Raw genomic sequence first — 19,234 nt, 5'->3', positions numbered from 1 at the left:
AATAAAATATTCAGTGCAGCTATGTTGTAACAGACTGTATTGCAATAAGTGTGGAGACTGATTTATTAACATAATTTAATACAATCTTAAGTGACTGCTGCCCTGAATCTTTTGTGATGCGACACTGTTGACCAAGTAATTCTAACTAATGCAATTAGAGTACAAGCCTTGAATCTCTTCAGGGAATGTTGTTCTTAAATACTTTGATAACAGGGCTTGAACATTTTTGGCATAAGTTCATTATTTTCCTCACTGACCGACCTGATTTATTTTTTGCCTTTCTTTCATCCATAATACCTCCCAAAGTATCGTTTTTCACAGCCCTGCACCCTCACCACCACCCCCACTCACCCCTCCAAAAACATTCTCAGATATAAGCTCCTAATAGTAACTTGCAGCTTATAATGCTGGGCGAACCTGTGGTCTGCCATTCTTTCACTACATCATGCTCTCTCTACCCAATACTGTGGCACTGCTAGATTGTATGCAGTGGGATGGTTTCATCTGAAGGTGACCATTTCTTAAAGACTGCTGCAATTTGTTATGTTGATGCCAGTTTACGACAACCATTCCAATACCACCCAGAAAGACCTGTTAGTTCCTGTGCGACTTTGTCCATCAATTTATGCCTCCCCCCAACCCCGTGACTATTTGCTATGGGGGCATTGTGTGGGAACCCTGGGTGATTATTATTTTTCTCTTTTTCTCCCCTAACCCTAGCTAAGGCCAACGATAATCCACCCTTCCACTGAGTTAGGTTAACTCAGCAAAGACCAGGCATCAAAATCACAGATGAACATGATTCTACCCTCAATTGACATTCATGTTCCTAACCTTCACATACCATCACTAGCCCACAGGCACTGAGGCCAGTTGTAGCACCTGTACCACCCTGGATGAGATATCTGCCTTAGCAGAACCCTACTGTCAAAGCTAGGACTTGTGATCCAGCAAAATTCACTGTGATTGAGCTGGCATTTGAACACTGAGGGTACACTGTTATCAGATACAGTATATATCTAGCAAAGTACACACAAATTCTGCAAGAGTTTAAAACAAGAGGGTTACGGTGAAGAAAAATGTATTTGCTGCCTTTAAGCATTGTTTATGTTTTGGGGCCATTTGCTGCATATCCTTCTGTAAGATGAGCTGATTTCCTTGTTTTCAAGTTTCCAATTTTCTACTGCAGGGCAAATTCTCTGTTGCAATGCATAATAGATCAAAAACTTTCCCATTCTGGCAATGAACCTGTCCCAATGTCAGTGAAAGTGCACATTGGCTATGATGTTGAAAGGACACTATGGCCTGTACAGCAAGCTGAAGATTTTAGTGCCTCTGGTGGCACTGCTGCCATGTGATACTAAAAATTTCTGTAAGGTCTTTAGAGATTACCAGATGAGGTGGGGTGTTTCTTTCCACTATTTCAACTGCAATCTTGCACTGATTTTGCTTTATGCCACTGGCTGCTACAACTCTGAATCAATAGAATGTCTTCCAGGGAGTTATGAAATTATATTTATTTGGCAGTAATGTCCTTTCTACTTTATGAAATGCTAAAATTGAAGCTTTCTTCATATTTTAGGTGCCAATATCTTCCTCACCTCATCAGGTCTAATTAAATTGGGGGACTTCGGTTGTTCAGTAAAACTGAAGAATATTGCACAGACCATGCCTGGTGAAGTGAACAGTACCCTTGGAACAGCTGGTAAGAGATTTCTTTGGGGAGTTTGCTTTTCACCTATAGTCATCCAGTTAAACCAGTGTATATATTATTAATTTGATGCAAATGGTTTCAACTTCACTTGATTCAGACAGTAAAATGTAATTGAGGTCAGAGGTTGCTTTTCAAACTTCATTTTATGTTTTCGGTATCATTACCCTAAGGTCTGGTTGGTTCTCTACTAACATTAAGTTTTGACCAACATTGGGATGGTAGGAGAGTAGAGTTCTCTTTCTATATATAGGCATTCATGTAGATAGATAAACTCATTAACAATATGCTCCACAAAGGACAAGGACACCCTAAGAATGGGGTGCAGAGTGGGATCTGGGTTAGACTGTAAGTCTCCATGCTCAGCTGTATAACTGGTTTGGTGGTTTTGACCTTACACAGCAACTGACGACATTTACTCTGACCTCATCATTCTCATCCTACCTTGGTGAAACTATGTCATGGCTCCTATCTTTGAACTATTGACATTTCATTGCACAATATGGATGAGAATCTAGTCAATGCTTGAAGTGTAGACGACAGAGCATATTTTGTATACAAAATAAAGCTTACTACACCAGGGATAGGGCACTCAGTATAATAATCCTTATTGCATAGTTTGAAAAGCCTTGTTTGAATTTTTCAGAGATGTAGATAGTTGATTTACTGTTCCCTATGCTCAGCTCCAGAATGATTCAATACTGAGTGTTGCAGTGTCGAGCCTCTCAGGTGTGAAGTGTTGTTGGGACCTTTCCTGGAGAGCCTGCTGTGGGGCTGACATTTTCCTGTTGCCTTGATTTCACGATTTATATTTGTTTTAATTGATCGTAATCAGTGTCAATTTAGAATAATTTAAACTTCTAAAATTTCAGCCTACTCAAGTTTAATTAAGAACATGAAACATGGAAATTGTAATCGTGCAAAATATCCTTAAATTCCTATTTTAATGCCAGCATAAACCTATTTATTTTCAGTGGGTTAAAGCAAGACAGATGCATGGCATATGTATGTTAATCAGCTGGTAACGTAGCCAATGGTAATTTCTAGGTGCCTTTGGATTTAATGCGATGAATAAATCAACATCCTAATGCTCGTTCGTAAATAAACAGCTCCTTATTTTCCATTTAATGTTAGTTTTACACATCAATTTCAAACTGAACTACAGTGGAAGAACTTTTGGGGAGACTGGATTGGAGATTGGCCTTTGGGATGTTTGCTGTGTGTATAGAATGTGCAAACTTGCTGGCTTAATTTTTTTCTAAAGGATTCTTCCCAATCTTTCCCTTCTAGAGGGCACTGATTCATGGTAGGGTAGGGGTTTTTTGTGCTTTTGGCTCTGTGTAGTCTAACCCACGGGGGGCCAGCTCTTGTATGAAGTTAAATACTAAGCATCAATGGACTGCATAAATGTTTGAAGGCAACTCATCTGCAATCCCTCTCTCTCTCAATTTCTAACAGGAGTCAGTATCTAGTGATTTGGAACAGGACCCCTGACTGGTTTCCCCCTCTCTAGTCCAGGTGCATTAGAGGCAATTGTAGCAACTCCAACATTGCTCCATGTGAGGTCAGCTAAAAGCGGGCGTCAAGCCAGTGACTTCCTAGCCTGTTTGACTCTTCCACGTAGGCATTACACTTAGCCACTGAGCTGTCATAGGAGCTGGTACCTTTTTTCATTGTTTAATTGGCAAAAGTGAAAAGGAGTCTTGAATGAGTATTTGATTGGTCAATCAATATATGGTAGGTTTTTATTCTTTCATTGGATGTGAGCATTGTTGGCTAGGCCAGCATTTGTTATCCATCCCTATTTTCCCTTGAGAAATGGTGGTGAGCCACCTTATTGAATCGCTGCTGCAATCCACGTGGTGTAGGTACATCCACAGTGCTGTTAGGAAGGAAGTTCCAGAATTTTGACCCAGCGACGAGGAGTGGCAATATAGTTCCAAGTGAGGATGATATGTGGCTTAGAGGGGAACTTGCAGTAACAATCTTTCCATGTGTCTGCTGCCATTGTCCTTCTAGGTGGTAGAGGTCGCAAGTTTCCAAGGTGCTGTTGGAGGATGCTTGATGAGTTGTATGTGGTGTGTCTTGTAAATGTACACACTGCTGCCAGTGTTCTTCAGCAGCAGAGGGGAGTATATGTTTAAGATGTTGGATGAGGTCCCATTCAAGCAGGCTGCTTCGTCCTGGATGGTGTCACTGAGTGTTGTTGGAGCAGCACACATCCAGGCAAATGCAGAGTAGTACATCACACTCCTGACTTGTGCCTTGTAGATGGTGGACAGGCTTTGGGGAGTCAATAGGTGAATTACTCTCCACAGAATTCCCAGCCTCTGACCTCTTGTAGCCACAGTATTTAGATGCTGGCCCAATTCAGTTTCTAGTAAATGGTAATCCCCGTATGTTGATAGTGGGGGATTCAGTGATGGTAATGCCAATGAATGTCATGGGGAGATGGTTAGATTCTCTCTTCTTGGAGATGATAATTGCCCAGCACTTGTGTGGCATAAATGTTACTTGCCACTTATCAGCCCAAGCCTGAATGTTGTTCAGATCTTGCTGTATGCAGAGTCGTGAATGGTACTGAACACTGCAATCGCCAGCAAACATCCCCACTTCTGACCTTATGATGGAGGGAAGGTCATTGATGAAGCAGCTGAAGATGACTCTGATGAATTCCTGCAGCAACTGGCCTCCAACAACCAGAACCATCTTCCTTTTGTGCTAGGTATGACTCTTAACCAATGGAGAGTTTCCCCTAGATTCCCATTAACTTCAAATTAGCTAGAGCTCCTTGATGTCACACTCTGCCTTAATGTCAAGGGCAGTCTCTTACACCTCATCTCTGGAGTTCAGCTCTTTTGTCTGTTTAGACCAGACTGTAATGCGGTTCAGAAGCAAAGTGGCACTGATGAAACACAAACTGAGCATCTGTCAAATACCCCTTCCATTACTTTGATGATTGAGAATATACTGATGGGGTGTCACTTGGCCACATTGGATCTGTCCTGATTTTTATGGACAGGGTACACCTGGACAATATTCCACATTATTGGGTAGATGCCAGTGTTGTAGCTGTACTGGAACAGTTTGGCTAGGGGCGTGGCTAGTTTTGGAACACAGGTCTTTAGTACTATTGCCAGGATGTTGTGAGGACCCCTAAACTTTGCTGTGTCCAGTGTCTTCAGCCATTTCTTGATATCACATGGAGTGGATCAAATTGGTTGAAGACTGACATCTGAGGAGGCCGAGATCGATCGTCTGCTCAGCACTTGGTTGCAGATGCTTCAGCTTTTTCTTTTGCGCTGACCTCCTGGGCTCCCTCATCATTGAGAAGGGGAATAATTGTAGAGCATCCTCTTCCAGTTAGTTTAATTGTCCACCATCATTCCCAATTGGATGTGGCAGAGCTGCATAATTTTGATCTGATCTGTTGGTTGTGCGATCATTTAGCTCTGTCTGCCAAATGCTGTTTCCACTGTTTGGCGTGCATGTAGTCCTGTGTTGTAGCATCACCAGATTGGCACCTGATTTTTAGGTATGCTTGGTGCTGCCCCTGGCATGCCTTCATGCACTCTTCATTCAAGCAGGGTTGTTCACTGGCTTGATGGGAATGGTAGATTGGGGGATATGCTGGACCATGAGTTTACAGATTATAGTTTTATACAAATTTGCTGATGGCCCACATCATCTCATGGATGCCCACTTCTGAGCTACTACATCTGTTCTGAATCTATCCCACTTAGTACAGTGGTAGTGCCACACAATACAATGGATGTTATCCTCAGTGTGAAGGTGGGGCTTTGTCTCCACAGGGTGGTCGCTGCTACCAATGCTGTCATGGACAGATGCATCTGCAACAGGTACATTGGTGAGAGAGGTCAACTAGATTTTTCCCTATTTTTTTTTCTTCACCGCCACCTCCCACAGGCCCAGTCTGGCAGATATGTCCTTCAGGACTTGGCCACCTCAGTCAGTAGTGGTGCTACGAGCCACTCTTGGTGATGGACATTGAAGTCCTTACCTAGAATACATCCTGTGCTCCTACTTTCTTCAGTGCATCTTCCAAGTGGTATTCAACATGGAGGAGTACTGATTCTTCAGCTGAGGGAGGGTGGCATGTGGTAATCCACGGCAGGTTTCCTTGTCCATATTTCATCTAATGACATGAGAGCATGGGGTCCGGAGTCTATGTTGAGGACTCCCAGGGCAACTCCCTCCTGAGTGAATGCCACTGTGCTGCTACCTCACGGATGGTGATGGAGCTGTCTAGGGCATTGGATCTAAGGTGAGCATTACTATGTTAGGCTGTTGCTTGACTAGTCTGTGGGACAACTATCCAAATGCACAAGTCCCAGATGTTAGCAAGAGGACTTTGCAGGGTCGACTGGGCTGGGTTTGCCATTGTCGTTGCCAGTGTCTAGGCCTATGTCGGATGGTCTCTCCTGTCTTATTCCTTTTGACTTTTCTGTAACAATTTGGTACAACTGAGTGGCTTGCTAGGACATTTTTTAAAGGCATTTAAGGATCAACCACAATTTTGTGGGTCTGATGTCTCATATAGGCCAGGCCAGGTAAGGATGGCAGATTTCCTTCCCTAAAGCACCTTAGTAAACCAGTTGGGTTTTTTATGACAATCCGATAATTTCATCATTATCATTAATGAGACTAGTTTTTAATTCTAGATTCATTAATTGAACTTAAATTCCACCAGCTACCCCAATGGGATTTGAGCCTGTATCCATGCATTTGCCTGGACCTCTGAATTACTGGTCCAGTAGCTTAACTGCAACGCAACTGTTGCCCCCAAATCCAAATAAACGGGCACTGTTTTTCTTTAAAGAAATGGTGGTTCCAAGAGTGCAAAACTTCCATAAAGTACATACCAGGGCAAGGAAAAACTTGCCTTTATATTGCATCTTATAAGCATCTTAATATGCTTCATGTTGAATGAGTTATTTTGAAGTGCAGCAATTACTTCTTTTCTCAGACAAAACACCTCTTTGACCCTTTTGTCTGTGACATCTTTTGATTATCTGCTCATCTCCACAATCACCACACCCTCAATGTGTCTCTCTCCCCCCGTCAACCCCCCCCCCACCAACCTTAAACCAATTTATATTTCTCCCTTCTTCTAACTATGCTTCAGTTCTGCCGAAGGACCATGAAGGCTCGAAACGTTAACAGACCCAAACCTCCCTGTCGCTTGCCATTTTAACACTCCACCCTGTTCTCTTGCCCACATGTCTGTCCTTGGCTTGCTGCATTGTTCCAGTGAAGCCCAACGCAAACTGGAGGAACAGCACCTCATCTTCCGACTAGGCACTTTACAGCCTTCCGGGCTGAATATTGAATTCAACAACTTTAGATCTTAAACTCCCCCTCCCCCCATCCCCACCCCCTTTCTTCCCCCCCCCACCCCCCGCTTTATTTTTTTTTTTCAATAATTTATATAGATTCTTCTTTACCACCTATTTCCATTATTTTTAAATCTAAAACTAAAACCTTGTTAGCCTTTCCACCCCACCCCTACTAGAGCTGTACTTTGAATATCCTGTCCTCCATTCTTAATTAGCACTTTTCTCAGACAAAACACCTCTTTGACCCTTTTGTCTGTGACATCTTTTGATTATCTGCTCATCTCCACAATCACCACACCCTCAATGTGTCTCTCTCCCCCCACCAACCACCCCCCCCAACCTTAAACCAATTTATATTTCTCCCTTCTCCTAACTATGCTTCAGTTCTGCTGAAGGGCCATGAAGACTCGAAACGTTAACTGATTTCTTCTCCGCCGATGCTGCCAGACCTGCTGAGTTTTTCCAGGTAATTCTGTTTTTGTGCAGCAATTACTGTTGTGTTAGCCACACAGCAGCCATTTGTAAACAGCAAGATCCCCAGAAGATTAATGAGGGGAGTGTAAAGTGAAGGATTTTTAATTAACTTGATTTGTCTCACTTTTGTTTTTTTAAAGCTTATATGGCTCCTGAAGTTATCACTAGAGCAAAAGGTGAAGGACATGGACGTGCTGCAGATGTTTGGAGCTTGGGGTGTGTCCTTGTGGAAATGGTCACAGGCAAGGTGAGATAAGTTAAATGTTAGAAGGTATGTAGCTCAATATTGAGAATATATTTTAGTGTATGCAGCACTATATCATAGCTATGGCAGGACACGTATGCTGTGTGCAAAACTGCACTGGATACATGAGTATGTATCAGACCTATGCATTTGTTTATAGATCTAGCAGCCCCCAATCCCCAAACACGATTAATGAAATGAGGTTGAGCAGTTCCTGCTTAATACTTAGTGGACATTCATTCAGTCCCTGACTGCCTCAGTTGATGACCTGTTTGCTTGGTGCAATAGACCCTGAAGTGGTGATTGTGCATGTGACAGGAAACACCACCCCCCCCCCACATTGTGCCTGACTGGGAGTTCTTGAAGCCTTTGCTGGATTTGAAGTAGATGTCATCTTCAGTTCCATTATCCCTCAATTTTTCAAGACACAAATAAACAAGTTTAAAATTGTGTAGTATATGCTGTGTAGAATTCAAACTCTTGTTATGCATTTCAAGCTGTTTTGTTTCTGGGTGTAAACTTCAATGACTCATTTAAGTACCCAGAGCTTTACTCAAATGCCTTAGAATATGAATCATTAAAGGTTGTGGTCTCTGAAATGTAACAATGTTTTGAGTGGCTCCTTCAGCCTGCACATTCAGAAAGAAAATGTTTGCTCCAGAGTTGAATCAGACCACACCCTATCGAGTGCAAGAGATGAATCAGCCTGTTGAAACTCATCACTTACTGTTGTCTTAATTTTAATGAACAGTTGACGGTGGTTCACAGTCTTGAGAAAGTTCTTTGACTGTAGGACAAAAGAAATAGATGTGTACAGGGAACTCACCTCCTGATTCCATAATGTAGTACCTATCTGTGTATTTTAAGACAATGATATGAGATGAGTATAAACCAGCTGTTGCTTTCTTTGATTGAATTGAAAATTATAAATGTGCCCCTCAAGGTGCATTGAAGTAACGCTTCATATTCACTATATGTTTTACAATGACTTTACCTTTCTGATGGCTAGCTAGGTGTAGTTAGGAATAAGTAGATGCTGCATTTAGGCGATTGCATTAAAGTCTAGCCTCTCAGAGGACTGTACATGGTTGTGGTCACTTGAATATTGCAATACCACTTTCTCCACAGAATTACTTTTGATGTGAATTAAGCTACTTAAGCATATCTTTAAAATAAAGAAAAACAAAATACTACAGATGCTGGAAATCTGAAATAAAAGCAAAAATTGCTGGAGAAACTCAGCCAGTCTGGCAGAATCTATGGAGAGAGAAACAGAGTGTAAATATTTTGAGTCCAAAATTACTCCTCTTCAAAACTCGCTGATGCTACCAGACCTGCTGAGTTTTTCCAGCACTTTTTGTTTTTATTTAAACTAAAGAACTTACATTTCTGGAACCTCAGGACATCCCAAAAGTCTTTTCAGCCAGCAGGGTAATTTTGAAATGTTTTATATTGTATTACACACTCGTGCTGTGGAGACCAAAGTGACATTTCATGAAAGGAAATAAATCCTGTTAAAGAAAGAAATATGAAAGACTTGCATTTATATAGTGCCTTTCATGACCACCAGATGTCTAAAAGCCAATGAAGTACTATTTGAGTGTAGTCAGTATCGTATGGTAGGAAACATAGCAGCCAGTTTGCACATAGCAAGCTCCCACAAACAATATGATAATGACCAGATATTTTCTTCTTTGTAATGCTGAGGGATAAATGTTAACCAGGACACTGCGGAGAACTCTCCTCTTCTTCTTTGAAGTAGTGCCACGGGATCTTTTACATCCATCCAGCAGATGGGGCCTTGGTTTAACATCTCACTCAAAGGACACTCAGTACTGCACTGAAGTGTCAGCATAGATTTTTTTGTTCTCAAGCCCTGGAGTGTGACTTGAACTTGGAACCTTGTAACTCAGGCGATGGTTTGAACCACTGAGCCAAGGTTAACACTTTAAAGGTAGTTTTACTATACAGGGTATTGAAGAGTGTTGATAAGTCCTTTTGGAGAAGCAGTTCTGAATGCTCAAAGGCTTGTGTGGTCAGACATATGCTGTCTGTTTCTGTGAGAGCTACAGGATTGTATTCTTTCTTTGCAGAGCCATCTTTGTTTCTGTTTATCTATTTAGAAGTTATTTTAGAAAGATATTCATCAGCCATGAAGGAGCTTCTGCAAGGTTGCTGTTGCAAGATGACTTGTACCTGGCAATGAGGGGCTAAGAACATTGCCCTGTGTAGCCAGGAGATTGCTGGCTGGTGAGGTGGCAATGCTGCCCTATAGACTAATCCAGGAGATTATTGCTGAGCAGATTAGAGCACTGCCCTGTGCACAGATCCACTAGATTGCTGTGGGAGTTGAGAACCAGCACGTATACAAAATTGGAGGTAAATGGCTGAATGATTTGACAGCAAGAGAATCTTTGCTCTCGAAACAAATGCATTACATCACACTTCTCTGACTGAACTCCATTTGCCACTGTTCCACCCACCTGCCTAGTCTATTGATATCTTCCTGTGGTCTACAATTTTCTTCTTCATTATCAACCACATGGCCATTATTTGCAAACTCCTCAATCACACCCCCTACATCCAAGACCAATCATTGATATATACCACAAAAGCAAGGGAACTAGTACTGAGTCCTACTGAACCTCACTGAGAATAGTCTTCAAACATTCGTCGATTATTACCCTTTGCATTCTGTCTCTGAGCCAATTTTGAATCTAACTTGTCACTTTGCCTCTGATTCCATGGACTTTTACTTTTGGTGTTTGAGAGGGATGGAGACGGAGGGGAAGAAGGGAGAGAAAAACTGATAAAGGAAAGGGGGAAATGGGGGATAGAGACGGGTTGTCAGGGCACAAGAGACAGAGGGTGAACTGAATACTGGGGGATCCTATTCTCTCTGCCCGCACATTTTTAAATGTGGGACAACTCTTCTGTAATGTACAATCCATGAAGCGCTCAGCCTCGCAGATACCCCATAGTGACTCCAGCCACTGCTATTGCTGGCGACAATTCTTGTATATGAGGTTGTCTAGGCTTTCCCATGTGGCATAGGATGTACATTGTCTTTTGAAGGAGCTATTAAGTTACCTTGTACAGTTTGTCAAGATTTCATGACATTATTCTCGGCAGAGCAGGGGGACTTCAGTGGTGTCCTTGCCAGCATTCTTCCTTGAACTAATGCCGTCAAAAAAAACTTTCTGGTCATTCACTTCATTGCTGTTTGTGGGAGTGTGTGTGTATTTGGCTGCCTTTGCCTACGTAACAGTGACTGCAATTCTAATGTTATTTTTGGCTATTCTGAGAATAAATGCAAGTTCATCCTTTCCAAAGGGAACTACTTAAAGAATGCCTAATCCACATTTCATGAGTTCTGTAAACATCTGCATACTAGGATCCAGTAGAATGTGGCATTGTGGTATCTCTCTGTGACTGTACGTCAATACCTACAAACCTTTGCATAATTTTTCAATAAATCAGTTGTTTTGTTCAGCTTAGCCATTCTATTAAGTACTTGTGGCTGTCATCATGACATCTCTTTTGATCTTTTGGCGCATTAATTTGAATATCTTTTTGGTACACTTTTCACTTTTACTTGTGAAATACCAGACGAGGTTAGAATTTGCAATTGCTTCTCTGGCAACCTCTTCAATTACTTGAATGTTTGAAATATCACTTAAACATCTGCTTGCCACCTTGTTGACGCTGGATTCCTCTTTATAATGGGTGGAATTTTATGGCCCCTCCCACCAGCTGGATTTTCCAGTCCCGCCAAAGTCTTTGGACTTTTGAACGACTCGATGCATATTCTGGTCCCGCCCTTGCCACGACAGGGCCATAAAATTGCACCCAATTTCTTCATGTTCCATTGACGCATCTTGGGAATTACATAAGTATAAAACTAACTGACTGACAGGAAAAGGCCATCTAGTCCATCAAGGCTGTCCCAGACCGTAAAGCAACATGAGCATCCACCCCCCCACCGACCAAATACATCCCACCCACTCAAAGTCATGTATTCTCCTGGGAGAGATAAAAGAAACATTTTTTAAAAGAAGATTTTGGCCAATTCAAAGTGGGGGGAAATAAAATCTTCAAAATTTCTCTCTGCCCTGAAAGAGATCAAAACAAGCTCTAGGGACAACCACCGTCCCCCCTGGCGAAACACTGAACTGGCACTTAACCTCCTTAACTGTAACCTAATTTTGTACATAAGTAACTTATTCGCACATGCCTTGATTCTTCTTGACCTGTCTAATTCAAATAATTACCCATAGAGACAGTCTGGTCTAGTCCCTTCATTGTTTTAAATACCTCAATCAAATTCCCTCAAAGCCTGTTTTCCAAAGTAAATAGATCCAGCTATCTAAACTTATTGTGGTAGTAGCTGAGGGCATTTAAATTACAATCAGCCTATTGACACTTCTCTCTCAATTTTCTGGGACATTTATATAGCCATTATATCTAGGGACAAAAACTGGCATGGTACTCTAGATGAGGCCTAACTAAGGTCTTGTAAGCGGACATTGTAATGCTTTTCCTTTTATATTGGATTATCCTAACAATACATCTCTGTACTCGTTAGCCTTTACTGTAATCCTATAGCGCTGATTGTGAGTACAATACACTGGTTCATCAAATTTTTTTAAAACATTTTATCGAAAGAAAAGACTTTTACCAGAAGGAAAATGCATTATCCTACAAGAAGACTATGACTTCAAGACACAATTGATCCGTTCATATATTGGCATGCACTCTGCAAAGTGCACATCAAAACTGGAGATTTCAGATTAACACAATGTTGTGTGATTTCAGTCTTGATCTTAGTTTATTTTAAAGAGTGAAACAGTGCAAATCATATTAATAAAGCTTTGTTTTTCCAATTTTAGAGGCCCTGGCATGAGTATGAGCATAACTTCCAAATAATGTACAAGGTAGGAATGGGTCACAAACCTCCCATCCCAGAGAGATTAAGCCCAGAAGGCAAAGATTTCCTCTCTCATTGCCTGGAAAGTGATCCGAAATGCCGCTGGACATCTAGTCAACTCCTAGATCATCCGTTTGTTAAGGTGACTTATTCGAATATAACACATAGCAAAAGCTTATTTTTCCAAACTTGGGACTTTTCAGTCAAGTTGGAAATTTAGTGGACTCTAAACATAAATGCAAGTTATTGTATCATCTGTTTGGTAGCATGGTCTACTGAGCAATGTGCATACAGTCCTCCTCTTTAGAGTTCACTGAACATCTCAGGCTGTGTTTGGCAAATTTTTGGAATATGCTGGTGCCACTTTTTAATACTCAGAACCTGTTGGTTGGACTTTGACTGCCTTATTATAAATGATGGCTATTCTCATTGGACTAAGTCTAAAGGTGATGTGACCAAGACCTTGTTTAGAGTAACAAGTGGATGCCAGACCCATCTTGAAAACTGGCACATTTTACCAGTACAGATATCTTGGGATTGACCTCCAGGTCACATCTGTGTGTTACAACAAACACCCAATCCTTGATTATGTGCTACTTTTTTGGACTAAGTTGCTATCACTCGAACTCTAGCCTGAAATGCATGTGTTTTTTCCAGGTTTGCTGTGACGAAGAATGAAGCTGCCTGAGCGAGGGATCTAGTGATCTCACAGACACATGAGAAGCAATCACTACTGCAAGTGCCAAGAACACTGTACAACTGAGAACCGCACTGACAGCTGACAGGGGTCACTGTACCACTGCTTCTGTGAAGCTGATAGGCTGAGACTGCACATGTTGGACAAATTGGTTGTCTAGCAATTTAAAATAAGCTGCATGCTCAATTGGAAGTGCCATTACTACTGTACAGACTGGTGTGGTTTCTGTCCCTATTGCTGCCTGCCCCCCCCCCCCCCCCCCCCCCACACACACACACCACCCCACCCCCCCCGGTCACATCTGGGACCTGTACTACCGATCCATAGTATCTCAGTTTTCTATAGGTTCCTTACCGTTTTGTGTTGTCAAATATTCTGATTTGTAAAATGTTTTTATCTCTTGTTGTGCTACACACCCCTATTATACTGTGGAATAAGAATGCACTGACTCACGTGAACGTTAAGCATATTCAAGTTTGTTCTGGAAGGACTGTAGACTGATTCATGAAATACAATTGTTTTCCAATAAATTCTTTATTTTAGGAAAGCTGTGTTGTTGATGTGAGAATGGTCTACTGTGGAGTCTCCTAAAACTGAAGGATACTGATTAAAAAGCATGAGCGCAGCCCTTAATGGTGACATTTTGTTGGTTCATCTTGTGTGGTAGGAAGATCCCACTTTTACAGTGAATTGTGTACTTTGAAGGTATACAAACTGAGGCATACGGATTTAAAGTTGAACAAATTGCATATGTAAACTGGCACCAGCTCGCAGTATTTATTTACATTCATTTAGCATGGATGGTGCATCTTATTGAAAAAATGCCAGTAAACCCTTGCAAAAACATCCCATTTTAATTTAGGCTATTTGAACACTTGAGCTAATGTAACTGGAAGATCTTCCCTGAGCAGATGCAAAAAGATTACAGTAAATTAATATGAAGCTGTAATTAAAGTATGTACAGTACAACACAGCACACTGCTGCTTGTTTCCCTTTTTCTGTTTTTATTGGTTTGTTTTGTGATAAAATGTAAGTTTCAACTACACAAGTACCAGAATACTTTTTAAAGCAGGTTTTGTCACCAAATGAATATTCTGCAGTCCTGCAGAGTTATTGAGACTTATTTCAGCGCACTAGGGAAGGGGAAAACTTGCATTGTTATTTTAAGGAATTTTGGAATTCTATTACAGTATATTCAAACCCCAAGTCATTATGAGAAGTAACTTCAGGTGTTTGGCAAGATGGAGGTGAGAGATAAAAGCAATGCAGCAACATTCCTTCCTTTTTTTAATTTGTTCATGGGATGTGGGTGTTGCTGGCTAGGCCAGCATTTATTGCCCATTCCTAATTGCACTTGAGAAGATGGTGGTGTGCTGCTGCCTTGAACTGCTGTAGTCCATGTGTTTTAGGAACACCCACTCTGCTGTTAGGGAGATCTGGGATTTTGACCCAGTGACAGAGTGGTGATAATGTGTGACTTGGATCTGCTGCCCTCGTCCTCCTTGGTGTTAGGAGGTAATGGGTTTGGAAGGTGCTGTTGAAGGAGCCTTGGCAAGTGGGGGGAGGCAGTGGTGTAGTGGTAATGTCACTAGACTGTCCTCTCTATCACTACTCCAATTAATGATCTGGGGACACAGTTTCAAATCCCACCACAGCAGTTAAATTCAATTAATAAATCTGGAATTAAAAGCTAGTCTAATGATTGCCACAAAACCATTGTCGTTAAAAACCCTTCTGGTTCACTAATGTCCTGTAGGGAAGGAAATCTGCCCTCCTTGCCCGCTCTGGCCTACATGTTGACTCCAGGCCCACAGCAATATGGTTGACTCTTAACTGTCCTCTGAAATGCAAGCCACTCAGTTATATCAAACTGCTACTTATTGAGAGTACTGATCCTTTCATGCATGGTGCAGTTGGGTTGTTAGCTTGCTTGATGTAATCCTCAAAGTTTATTAATTTAAAAACATGGAGGCTGCCAGGAGCATACTAAACAGGGAGGGTGGTGGGAAAAGCAGCCATGGACTGGAATGGATAAACCAGCTCTTCAAATTATTAGAGCTATCTCTGAAGCACTTTGGGACATGCTGCCATCCTGAAAGGCATTATTCAAGAAGGGATATGGGATAGCAAATATGTGCTGGGATGGACCATAATTAAAACAACCTACTCTTTAAGTTACCAATTGTAATTCTGTATTCCTTGAGATTGAAGCAACACACAGCTGAGAATACCAAATACTTAGCTGCTGCCAGCTCCTCAAGCTCATTCTGCTGTTCAAGTCAGATCATGACTGATCTACACTTAACTGCATTTATTTTGCTCCATAGCCCTTGCAAGTATATCCACTATTGAAGGGTAGAAAATAGTTGTTAGTGGAAGCAGGTTGTACAATTTTTTGATTGTTTACTTTTAAAACATTAGCCTCACTCATGGTTAAGACAGCCGATACAAGTGTTTAACAAAAAAGTTCATAAGAACACAATGTACATTACTTTGAAAAGAGGTATTTAGGTTAGTGCATTGGGCATATAACTGGCGTATGCAGAATCTTTAAAAATGATCAATTACAGTGCAACTGATTTAATTACTTTAGCCTCTTGCTGCATGATATAATAGATTTAAATGATTTAAGTTAATTGTTACACTGCATTGTGAGACCCTGCATTGGAAAATTTACAAGTCTTTCTGTGCAAAGGAAAGTGGGTAGTTGAAAACTCAATAAATTGCATTCCATAAATCATGTAGGACAGAACCTCCAAACTACAGTTCTTTATTTCAATACATCACCTTTAAAATTCATGTGCAAAACCAGAGCTGAAGAACCAGATACTATTTCTTCACCTTTTGGTTGTAGAATGTGCCAGTTAATTGAAAAAGCCAGAACAAAAAATCTGTTAAGTAGACTAATTGTTGCCAAAAATGTAGTTTGAGGCCTGAGGCTTCAAGTTTTAAAATTTCAATCTATTGTATTTGAATAGGCCTCCTCCAACTATTTTTGCCAACTCCTGGAGCAGGACTGAACTGAATAATTCTTAGGGGTGAGGGGGACAGTTGATTTGGGGTGGGGAGGTGGTACAAGAATTGGATGACGAAGAGTGGAGGTTAGTAGCTAGGACATGCAGCTTTCCAAGAATGGATAGATCGAATTGAAATAAGGTTAACCAAGCTGCAAATGTCCATACTCCACCCCATCACAGAAATGAACCTGAGGGGGAGTATGTATGAATTTATAGCATGTTTGTCACAAGGGTCTCGTGTGCAAGAGGGAGTTAAATGACTCAACATCCCTGGAACAAAACACCCAGTTGCAAACCCTTATACCAGGTAATTCCTCAGGACTTCTGCTCCACCACTGTTTAAAACGTCATTTGGTCCATTTAACTTTGTCTGAATTCAGGGTGGCAGAACAGGAAATGACCTGAGAAACACCAAATACTACAACACCCCATTGAAGCCAAATTCTGTTTTGTAGAAATGTTACGATCTAAACTTCAGCTGGTTACTTAAAGCCAGTTTTCTCCCCTCACCCCAGCGTTGACAGTTGCTGGAGTGTGATTCCATGAAATCCAACAGTCTCATACTTCACCAGTTAACCATTGTATAGATCAGTAAGGGTCAACAACTGTGGAAAATATCAAAAACAATCTCCAGTGTTGCAATCACTAGACAGTGATTAGCAGTCCTGATTTTTCTTAAGTAAATAATATTGAAGTTGCTGAGAATCAAAATGTTGGAAATACTCAACAGGTTAGATCAGATTTATTGGGAAACAAGTTAACATTTCATCATTTATCATTACTGGAAAGATTTAGAAGTGTTTAGACAAGTACAGAGGCAAGGAAAGGGAGGAGAGGGTAAAATGATAAAAGTCTATGATACTATGAAAGGCAGGGGAAACTAAATGACAAAAGGGATAATGGTAATTGGACATGTAAAGAAACCAAAGATGGGTCTAGAGGAGATGTACATGGTTATAGCAGTCAACAGTTGCCATTTAAGAAAAAAATGGGGGCACGTTAGTATCAGGGTCTGGCACATAAGGGTTAACATGAGACTGAGTACAGTACCACACACTGATGTAAGAGAACACGTAAGATGGGCATGGTAGTTTATGGCTTTGAAAAGAATAACATGCCTGGAAAAACTGCTTAAAAGTTGGTTTTGGTTGGGCTTGGAGAAGAGAAAGGACCAACTGCTTGTGAAAGGAAGACAACAGCCTTTTTTACAGTCCAGAGCCTAGGGGTTCAGTTTGATGTTTGCCACAGCCGTGTGCACAAACAAGCATAGAGTCAGCTGCAAGCTTGAACACTTTACTGCAACTAGGTACATAGTTCTTGTAGTTAATACACACAAGCTAAACTACTTAAGACTACAAAGTCTTCATTTAGACCTATCGAACAGTATCCAACACCCTACAACATGGTGGCAGTGAATGGAAAAAACAAAACCTCAAAAAAAAATGCAGAAAAAAACTAAAACCTTGCTAGACTAAAGAGAAATTCAAAAAAACATTCTGACCTGAAGAAAAGCTCAAGCTGATATGCAGAGAAAAATCACCAGGAAAAAGCTCCAAAGAAAGATTTGGAAGCGGAAGGCAGAAATTTAAAATTCCTTACTGCAGCAGTGGGCTCCATAGGATCTCTTGGTTCAATTCTGTCATGAACGCTGTAATCACAGAAAATGGCTCATGTTCAAGGGCTAAGAACATTCTGGAAGAGTGTGTTTTTTAAAAGACGCTGTCCCTTAAAGAGTTAATGCCAGGCTCTCATTGTTATTTCTGTAAAAACATCCTTTTACAAGAAAAAATAATTAAGCAGCTTTAAAGAAGCTGGAAACCTCCTGACTCTGGTCAGCATGGTAGTTTATGGTTCTGAAAAGAACATGCCTGGAAAAACTGCTTAAAAGTTGGTTTTGGTTGGGCTTGGAGAAGAGAAAGGACCAACTGCTTGTGAAATGAAGACAGTAGCCTTTTTTTGCAGTCCAGAGCCAGTCCACAGGTGGCAGTGAATATAAGCTGCTCCTAAGTTGCTACACGCTGGAAGAGTACCTGCAAGTCTTCTTGGAGTCTGCCTGAAAAGCAGTGCAAGAGTCATCAGTTTCGCATATCAGCACAAAGACCAACTATATAACCCGGACGCCATTTCAAGGACTCAACCATCTTTCCTTTTCCCTTGAACCATTGACTTATAACCTTTGGCAGAGTTCCTCTATTTTTATTTTATGATATTTTTTGGTGTGTGTGTGTAAGACTTAGAGTATCTCAAAAGAATAATTAGTATACTTTCACATTCCATACAGAATGTTGTAAAGGAAATATAATTTTAAAATATTTTGTATGTGAAAGGAAAGTATTTCCATGTGTACAGGGTGGAGCGGGCAAAGATGCTAAAGTTTTAAGGGACACAGGGGCTAGTTATGGGATAGTGCTATTTATTGTGCAGAGAGGTATTGCAGGAAAGAGTGGTAATAAGTGGAATTCATGGAGATGCTAAACCTTTTCAATTTTGGAAGGTAAATTTAAAAAGTTGAAGACAGGAGAGGTGATTGTTGGGGTACTGGAAAAGTTGCCCATTGCAGGAGTTCAACTTATCCTAGGTAATTTTATAGCTGGGTCACAGATGGTGGTGATGCCTACTGTAGTCAAGCAGCCTGTGGCAATGCATTCAACAGAGATGTTGCAGAAAGAGCATCTTGGATTGTTTCCAGATTATGTGGTGATCACAAACTCGGGTTGAAAGAGGAAGAGGAGGAATCTAAAAGACAGGGGAAGGATGCTGACATCCAATTAGCTGGATCTGTCTTTGAAAAGATTGTTCAGGAAGA

At 41.1% G+C, this 19,234-nt stretch overlaps 1 protein-coding gene across 4 annotated transcripts in view; it reads left to right on the top strand.

Moving 5' to 3' along the window:
* The window catches only part of map3k4 (mitogen-activated protein kinase kinase kinase 4), a 218,171-nt gene extending 204,122 nt beyond the window's left edge, over positions 1 to 14,049 (top strand). For all 4 annotated transcript variants that reach the window (XM_078556730.1, XM_078556729.1, XM_078556727.1 and 1 more), the window contains 4 exons: positions 1,583 to 1,705; positions 7,683 to 7,789; positions 12,676 to 12,855; positions 13,371 to 14,049. In XM_078556730.1, the coding sequence (XP_078412856.1) occupies positions 1,583 to 1,705; positions 7,683 to 7,789; positions 12,676 to 12,855; positions 13,371 to 13,391 (431 nt within the window). In that variant the 3' untranslated portion in view covers positions 13,392 to 14,049. The remainder of the gene's footprint in view (positions 1 to 1,582; positions 1,706 to 7,682; positions 7,790 to 12,675; positions 12,856 to 13,370) is intronic.
* Positions 14,050 to 19,234: the final 5,185 nt, after the last annotated feature.

This window comes from Cetorhinus maximus, chromosome 14, assembly GCF_964194155.1.
Source record: "Cetorhinus maximus chromosome 14, sCetMax3.hap1.1, whole genome shotgun sequence".
NCBI classification, from domain to species: Eukaryota; Metazoa; Chordata; class Chondrichthyes; order Lamniformes; family Cetorhinidae; genus Cetorhinus; species Cetorhinus maximus.
Note: the sequence above shows the minus strand (reverse complement) of the source record. Positions and strands in the feature narration are given on the sequence as shown.